This window comes from Oncorhynchus keta, unplaced genomic scaffold (genome assembly GCF_023373465.1).
Source record: "Oncorhynchus keta strain PuntledgeMale-10-30-2019 unplaced genomic scaffold, Oket_V2 Un_contig_349_pilon_pilon, whole genome shotgun sequence".
NCBI classification, from domain to species: Eukaryota; Metazoa; Chordata; class Actinopteri; order Salmoniformes; family Salmonidae; genus Oncorhynchus; species Oncorhynchus keta.
Window position 1 is genome coordinate 125001 of NW_026287285.1, and position 10000 is coordinate 135000.

General features: G+C 48.6%; 1 protein-coding gene across 1 annotated transcript in view; it reads left to right on the forward strand.

The window, feature by feature from the left end:
- Positions 1–10000, forward strand: part of LOC127924014 (protein sidekick-1-like) — a 179850-nt gene that overhangs the window by 98348 nt on the left and 71502 nt on the right. Inside the window, 1 exon segment of the mRNA XM_052508362.1 lies at positions 945–1060. Within this exon segment, the coding sequence (XP_052364322.1) occupies positions 945–1060 (116 nt within the window).

The window sequence follows — 10000 nt, forward strand, 5'->3', positions numbered from 1 at the left end:
CGAGAGACTCTCTCCTTCGAGAGACTCTCTCCTTCTAGAGACTCTCTCCTTCTAGAGTCTTTCCCCTAGAGACTCTCTCCTTTTAGAGACTCTCTCCTTTTAGAGACTCTCTCCTTCGAGAGACTCTCTCCTTCGAGAGACTCTCTCCTTCTAGAGACTCTCTCCTTCTAGAGTCTTTCCCCTAGAGACTCTCTCCTTCTAGAGACTCTCTCCTTTTAGAGACTCTCTCCTTTTAGAGACTCTCTCCTTCGAGAGACTCTCTCCTTCTAGAGACTCTCTCCTTCTAGAGTCTTTCCCCTAGAGACTCTCTCCTTTTAGAGACTCTCTCCTTTTAGAGACTCTCTCCTTCGAGAGACTCTCTCCTTCGAGAGACTCTCACCTTTTAGAGACTCTCTCCTTCTAGAGACTCTCTCCTTCGAGAGACTCTCTCCTTCTATAGTCTTTCTCCTAGAGACTCTCCTTTTCCTCTCTAGTATTTAGGTGTTTATTTGAAGAAGAAAGAGAAACAGAGAAAGATCCATCTGCCAGAGGAACAGAGATGCAATCTTCTGTCAGAAACTGAAATAGAGAGATGCAGAAAAGTGTTCCCCATTAGTTACCACACACACACACACACACACACACACACACACACACACACACACACACACACACACACACACACACACACACACACACACACACACACACACACACACACACACACACAGATGAATAAAGTAGGAGGGTTAGAGAGCAGCAAAGATAGAGGGAGATTCACAGAGTTAAATAAATATGTCTGTCTAATGTTTGTGTGTGTGTGTGTGTCCGTGTCCGTGTGTGTCCGTGTGTGTCCGTGTGTGTGTGTGTGTGTGTGTGTGTGTGTGTGTGTGTGTGTGTGTGTGTGTGTGTGTGCGTGCGTGCGTGCGTGCGTGCGTGCGTGCGTGTGTGTGTGTGTGTTACAGTGCCGTCTGGCTGTCCAGTGAATGTGAGTGTGGAGGCGGTGAGTTCTACCAGGATTTTGGTCACATGGTCTCCTGTTCCCGAGATGCAGAGAAACGGACCCATCCTCGGTTACAAGGTACACACACACACACACACACACACACACACACAATCCTCGGTTACACAATATATGCCACAGAACCCCAGAGAACCACCCTGTCCCATCATACCAGAAGACACAGAGAACTACCCTGTCCCATCATACCAGAAGATAAGGAGAACTACCCTGTCCCACCATACCAGAAGACACAGAGAACTACCCTGTCCCATCATACCAGAAGACAGACAGAGAACTACCCTGTCCCATCATACCAGAAGACAGACAGAGAACTACCCTGTCCCATCATACCAGAAGACACAGAGAACTACCCTGTCCCATCATACCAGAAGACAGACAGAGAACTACCCTGTCCCATCATACCAGAAGACAGACAGAGAACTACCCTGTCCCATCATACCAGAAGACACAGAGAACTACCCTGTCCCATCATACCAGAAGACAGACAGAGAACTACCCTGTCCCATCATACCAGAAGACAGACAGAGAACTACCCTGTCCCATCATACCAGAAGACACAGAGAACTACCCTGTCCCATCATACCAGAAGACAGACAGAGAACTACCCTGTCCCATCATACCAGAAGACACAGAGAACTACCCTGTCCCATCATACCAGAAGACAGACAGAGAACTACCCTGTCCCACCATACCAGAAGACACAGAGAACCACCCTGTCCCATCATACCAGAAGACAGACAGAGAACTACCCTGTCCCACCATACCAGAAGACAGACAGAGAACTACCCTGTCCCATCATACCGGAAGACAGACAGAGAACTACCCTGTCCCATCATACCAGAAGACAGACAGAGAACTACCCTGTCCCATCATACCAGAAGACAGACAGAGAACTACCCTGTCCCATCATACCAGAAGACAGACAGAGAACTACCCTGTCCCATCATACCAGAAGACACAGAGAACTACCCTGTCCCATCATACCAGAAGACAGACAGAGAACTACCCTGTCCCATCATACCAGAAGACACAGAGAACTACCCTGTCCCATCATACCAGAAGACAGACAGAGAACTACCCTGTCCCATCATACCAGAAGACAGACAGAAAACTACCCTGTCCCATCATACCAGAAGACACAGAGAACTACCCTGTCCCATCATACCAGAAGACAGACAGAGAACTACCCTGTCCCATCATACCAGAAGACAGACAGAGAACTACCCTGTCCCACCATACCAGAAGACAGACAGAGAACTACCCTGTCCCATCATACCAGAAGACACAGAGAACTACCCTGTCCCATCATACCAGAAGACAGACAGAGAACTACCCTGTCCCATCATACCAGAAGACACAGAGAACTACCCTGTCCCATCATACCAGAAGACACAGAGAACTACCCTGTCCCGCCATACCAGAAGACAGACAGAGAACTACCCTGTCCCATCATACCAGAAGACACAAAGAACTACCCTGTCCCATCATACCAGAAGACACAGAGAACTACCCTGTCCCATCATACCAGAAGACACAGAGAACTACCCTGTCCCACCATACCAGAAGACACAGAGAACTACCCTGTCCCATCATACCAGAAGACACAGAGAACTACCCTGTCCCATCATACCAGAAGACACAGAAAACTACCCTGTCCCACCATACCAGAAGACACAGAGAACTACCCTGTCCCATCATACCAGAAGACAGACAGAGAACCACCCTGTCCCATCATACCAGAAGACACAGAGAACTACCCTGTCCCAACATACCAGAAGACACAGAGAACTACCCTGTCCCATCATACCAGAAGACAGACAGAGAACTACCCTGTCCCATCATACCAGAAGACAGACAGAGAACTACCCTGTCCCATCATACCAGAAGACAGACAGAGAACTACCCTGTCCCATCATACCAGAAGACACAGAGAACTACCCTGTCCCATCATACCAGAAGACAGACAGATAACTACCCTGTCCCATCATACCAGAAGACAGACAGAGAACTACCCTGTCCCATCATACCAGAAGACACAGAGAACTTTCCTGTCCCACCATACCAGAAGACACAGAGAACTACCCTGTCCCATCATACCAGAAGACACAGAGAACTACCCTGTCCCATCATACCAGAAGACACAGAGAACTACCCTGTCCCATCATACCAGCAGACAGACAGAGAACCACCCTGTCCCATCATACCAGAAGACACAGAGAACTACCCTGTCCCATCATACCAGAAGACAGACAGAGAACTACCCTGTCCCATCATACCAGAAGACACAGAGAACTACCCTGTCCCATCATACCAGAAGACAGACAGAGAACTACCCTGTCCCATCATACCAGAAGACACAGAGAACTACCCTGTCCCACCATACCAGAAGACACAGAGAGCTACCCTGTCCCATCATACCAGAAGACAGACAGAGAACTACCCTGTCCCATCATACCAGAAGACAGACAGAGAACTACCCTGTCCCATCATACCAGAAGACACAGAGAACTACCCTGTCCCACCATACCAGAAGACACAGAGAACTACCCTGTCCCACCATACCAGAAGACACAGAGAACTACCCTGTCCCATCATACCAGAAGACAGACAGAGAACTACCCTGTCCCATCATACCAGAAGACAGACAGAGAACTACCCTGTCCCATCATACCAGAAGACAGACAGAGAACTACCCTGTCCCATCATACCAGAAGACAGACAGAGAACTACCCTGTCCCATCATACCAGAGGACAGACAGAGAACTACCCTGTCCCATCATACCAGAAGACACAGAGAACTACCCTGTCCCACCATACCAGAAGACAGACAGAGAACTACCCTGTCCCACCATACCAGAAGACAGACAGAGAACTACCCTGTCCCACCATACCAGAAGACAGACAGAGAACTACCCTGTCCCATCATACCAGAAGACAGACAGAGAACTACCCTGTCCCATCATACCAGAAGACACAGAGAACTACCCTGTCCCATCATACCAGAAGACAGACAGAGAACTACCCTGTCCCATCATACCAGAAGACAGACAGAGAACTACCCTGTCCCATCATACCAGAAGACACAGAGAACTACCCTGTCCCATCATACCAGAAGACAGACAGAGAACTACCCTGTCCCACCATACCAGAAGACACAGAGAACCACCCTGTCCCATCATACCAGAAGACAGACAGAGAACTACCCTGTCCCACCATACCAGAAGACAGACAGAGAACTACCCTGTCCCATCATACGGAAGACAGACAGAGAACTACCCTGTCCCATCATACCAGAAGACAGACAGAGAACTACCCTGTCCCATCATACCAGAAGACAGACAGAGAACTACCCTGTCCCACCATACCAGAAGACAGACAGAGAACCACCCTGTCCCATCATACCAGAAGACACAGAGAACTACCCTGTCCCATCATACCAGAAGACAGACAGAGAACTACCCTGTCCCATCATACCAGAAGACACAGAGAACTACCCTGTCCCATCATACCAGAAGACAGACAGAGAACTACCCTGTCCCATCATACCAGAAGACAGACAGAAAACTACCCTGTCCCATCATACCAGAAGACACAGAGAACTACCCTGTCCCATCATACCAGAAGACAGACAGAGAACTACCCTGTCCCATCATACCAGAAGACAGACAGAGAACTACCCTGTCCCACCATACCAGAAGACAGACAGAGAACTACCCTGTCCCATCATACCAGAAGACACAGAGAACTACCCTGTCCCATCATACCAGAAGACAGACAGAGAACTACCCTGTCCCATCATACCAGAAGACACAGAGAACTACCCTGTCCCATCATACCAGAAGACACAGAGAACTACCCTGTCCCGCCATACCAGAAGACAGACAGAGAACTACCCTGTCCCATCATACCAGAAGACACAAAGAACTACCCTGTCCCATCATACCAGAAGACACAGAGAACTACCCTGTCCCATCATACCAGAAGACACAGAGAACTACCCTGTCCCACCATACCAGAAGACACAGAGAACTACCCTGTCCCATCATACCAGAAGACAGACAGATAACTACCCTGTCCCATCATACCAGAAGACACAGAAAACTACCCTGTCCCACCATACCAGAAGACACAGAGAACTACCCTGTCCCACCATACCAGAAGACACAGAGAACTACCCTGTCCCATCATACCAGAAGACAGACAGAGAACCACCCTGTCCCATCATACCAGAAGACACAGAGAACTACCCTGTCCCAACATACCAGAAGACACAGAGAACTACCCTGTCCCATCATACCAGAAGACAGACAGAGAACTACCCTGTCCCATCATACCAGAAGACAGACAGAGAACTACCCTGTCCCATCATACCAGAAGACAGACAGAGAACTACCCTGTCCCATCATACCAGAAGACACAGAGAACTACCCTGTCCCATCATACCAGAAGACAGACAGATAACTACCCTGTCCCATCATACCAGAAGACAGACAGAGAACTACCCTGTCCCATCATACCAGAAGACACAGAGAACTTTCCTGTCCCACCATACCAGAAGACACAGAGAACTACCCTGTCCCATCATACCAGAAGACACAGAGAACTACCCTGTCCCATCATACCAGAAGACACAGAGAACTACCCTGTCCCATCATACCAGCAGACAGACAGAGAACCACCCTGTCCCATCATACCAGAAGACACAGAGAACTACCCTGTCCCATCATACCAGAAGACAGACAGAGAACTACCCTGTCCCATCATACCAGAAGACAGACAGAGAACTACCCTGTCCCATCATACCAGAAGACAGACAGAGAACTACCCTGTCCCATCATACCAGAAGACACAGAGAACTACCCTGTCCCATCATACCAGAAGACACAGAGAACTACCCTGTCCCATCATACCAGAAGACAGACAGAGAACTACCCTGTCCCATCATACCAGAAGACAGACAGAGAACTACCCTGTCCCATCATACCAGAAGACACGAGAGAACTACTCTGTCCCATCATACCAGAAGACAGACAGAGAACTACCCTGTCCCACCATACCAGAAGACAGACAGAGAACTACCCTGTCCCATCATACCAGAAGACAGACAGAGAACTACCCTGTCCCATCATACCAGAAGACAGACAGAGAACTACCCTGTCCCATCATACCAGAAGACAGACAGAGAACTACCCTGTCCCATCATACCAGAAGACAGACAGAGAACTACCCTGTCCCATCATACCAGAAGACAGACAGAGAACTACCCTGTCCCATCATACCAGAAGACACAGAGAACTACCCTGTCCCACCATACCAGAAGACACAGAGAACTACCCTGTCCCACCATACCAGAAGACAGACAGAGAACTACCCTGTCCCACCATACCAGAAGACAGACAGAGAACTACCCTGTCCCATCATACCAGAAGACACAGAGAACTACCCTGTCCCACCATACCAGAAGACAGACAGAGAACTACCCTGTCCCATCATACCAGAAGACAGACAGAGAACTACCCTGTCCCATCATACAAGAAGACACAGAGAACTACCCTGTCCCATCATACCAGAAGACAGACAGAGAACTACCCTGTCCCATCATACCAGAAGACACAGAGAACTACCCTGTCCCATCATACCAGAAGACAGACAGAGAACTACCCTGTCCCATCATACCAGAAGACACAGAGAACCACCCTGTCCCATCATACCAGAAGACAGACAGAGAACTACCCTGTCCCACCATACCAGAAGACAGACAGAGAACTACCCTGTCCCATCATACCAGAAGACAGACAGAGAACTACCCTGTCCCATCATACCAGAAGACAGACAGAGAACTACCCTGTCCCATCATACCAGAAGACAGACAGAGAACTACCCTGTCCCATCATACCAGAAGACACAGAGAACTACCCTGTCCCATCATACCAGAAGACAGACAGAGAACTACCCTGTCCCATCATACCAGAAGACAGACAGAGAACTACCCTGTCCCACCATACCAGAAGACACAGAGAACTACCCTGTCCCACCATACCAGAAGACACAGAGAACTACCCTGTCCCATCATACCAGAAGACAGACAGAGAACTACCCTGTCCCATCATACCAGAAGACAGACAGAGAACTACCCTGTCCCATCATACCAGAAGACACAGAGAACTACCCTGTCCCACCATACCAGAAGACACAGAGAACTACCCTGTCCCACCATACCAGAAGACACAGAGAACTACCCTGTCCCACCATACCAGAAGACAGAAGTGCTTTACATCAAATACTTTTCAGAAATCATCTTTACTCTTGTTGGATAGACATATAAGGTTCCATTTAAATTCCAGTCAGTTCAGGAAGTACTCAGATATTCCAGTCAGTTCAGGAAGTACTCAGAAATTCCAGTCAGTTCAGGAAGTACGCAGAAATTCCAGTTCTCTTCAATGCTTTTCAACGAGAAACATTTGGGATTTCTATCTGAACTGACATGAAAAGACCCAAACCTGGTTTTATCTCAAGTAAATAATTCCAAACTATTGAACACGGTCAATATCTCGTCTGGAAAAAGACACTTTTTAATATGAAGTGTTACCAGACCAGTGGCATGAGATTTTAGTTCAGAGGGAGTTCACACACACACACACACACACACACACACACACACACACACACACACACACACACACACACACACACACACACACACACACACACACACACACACACAGCTTCTAGCACACAAACACACACACACACACACACACACACACACACACACACACACACACACACACACACACACACACACACACACACACACACACACACACACACACACACACACACACAGCTTCGTCACACACACCCTCACACCTTTTCTCTCTCTCTTTCTCTCTCACACACACACACACACACACACACACACACACACACACACACACACACACACACACACACACACACACACACACACACACACACACACACACATTTACATTTACATTTAAGTCATTTAGCAGACGCTCTTATCCAGAGCGACTTACAAATTGGTGCATACACCTTATGACAACCAGTGGAACAGCCACTTGCATCTAAATCTTGTTGGGGGAGAAAGGGGGGTGAGAAGGATTACTTACCCTTACTTACCCTATCCTAGGTATTCCTTGAAGAGGTGGGGTTTCAGGTGTCTCCGGAAGGTGGTGATTGACTCCGCTGTCCTGGCGTCGTGAGGGAGTTTGTTCCACCATTGGGGGCCAGAGCAGCGAACAGTTTTGACTGGGCTGAGCGGGAACTGTACTTCCTCAGTGGTAGGGAGGCGAGCAGGCCAGAGGTGGATGAACGCAGTGCCCTTGTTTGGGTGTAGGGCCTGATCAGAGCCTGGAGGTACTGAGGTGCCGTTCCCCTCACAGCTCCGTAGGCGAGCACCATGGTCTTGTAGCGGATGCGAGCTTCAACTGGAAGCCAGTGGAGAGAGCGGAGGAGCGGGGTGACGTGAGAGAACTTGGGAAGGTTGAACACCAGACGGGCTGCGGCGTTCTGGATGAGTTGTAGGGGTTTAATGGCACAGGCAGGGAGCCCAGCCAACAGCGAGTTGCAGTAATCAAGACGGGAGATGACAAGTGCCTGGATTAGGACCTGCGCCGCTTCCTGTGTGAGGCAGGGTCGTACTCTGCGGATGTTGTAGAGCATGAACCTACAGGAACGGGACACCGCCTTGATGTTAGTTGAGAACGTCAGGGTGTTGTCCAGGATCACGCCAAGGTTCTTAGCGCTCTGGGAGGAGGACACAATGGAGTTGTCAACCGTGATGGCGAGATCATGGAACGGGCAGTCCTTCCCCGGGAGGAAGAGGAGCTCCGTCTTGCTGAGGTTCAGCTTGAGGTGGTGATCCGTCATCCACACTGATATGTCTGCCAGACATGCAGAGATGCGATTCGCCACCTGGTCAGAAGGGGGAAAGGAGAAAAGCTACATTAAACATGAAATATGTTGCTGGGAGAAAAGAACACACACACCCACACACACACACACACACACACACACACACACACACACACTCCCAACACCTCCACAGGAAGCCCGTTCCAGGCCACTATGATGTAACATCCTGTAATCGCAGCACTTTGTTTCCCCACAGTGAGAATTACTGCTTTTAAAAAATGCTGAGAGAGAAAGTGTGTGTGTGTGTGTGTGTGTGTGTGTGTGTGTGTGTGTGTGTGTGTGTGTGTGTGTGTGTGTGTGTGGGTGTGTGTGTTCTTTTCCTCCCAACAACATATTTCATGTTTAATGTAGCTTTGCTGAATACATTCAGAGACAAAAAAGGATACGGTCTGTCTGGGTTATAGTCTGTCTGGGTTATGGTCTGTCTGGGTTATAGTCAGGGTTACAGTCTGTCTGGGTTATAGTCTGTCTGGGTTATAGTCTGTCTGGGTTATAGTCTGGGTTATAGTCTGTCTGGGTTATAGTCTGTATGGGTTATAGTCTGTTTGTGTTGTAGTCTGTCTGGGTTATAGTCTGTCTGGGTTATGGTCTGTCTGGGTTATAGTCTGTCTGGGTTATAGTCTGTCTGGGTTATGGTCTGTCTGGGTTATAGTCTGTCTGGGTTATAGTCTGTCTGGGTTATAGTCTGTCTGGGTTATAGTCTGTCTGGGTTATGGTCTGTCTGGGTTATAGTCTGTCTGGGTTATAGTCTGTCTGGGTTATAGTCTGTCTGGGTTATAGTCTGTCTGGGTTATAGTCTGGGTTATTGTCTGTCTGGGTTATAGTCTGTCTGGGTTATTGTCTGTGTGTGTTGTAGTCTGTCTGGGTCATAGTCTGTCTGGGTTATGGTCTGTCTGGGTTATAGTCTGTCTGGGTTATAGTCTGTCTGGGTTATGGTCTGTCTGGGTTATAGTCTGTCTGGGTTATAGTCTGTCTGGGTTATGGTCTGTCTGGGTTATAGTCTGTCTGGGTTATAGTCTGTCTGGGTTATAGTCTGTTTCTGTGTTGTAGTCTGTCTGG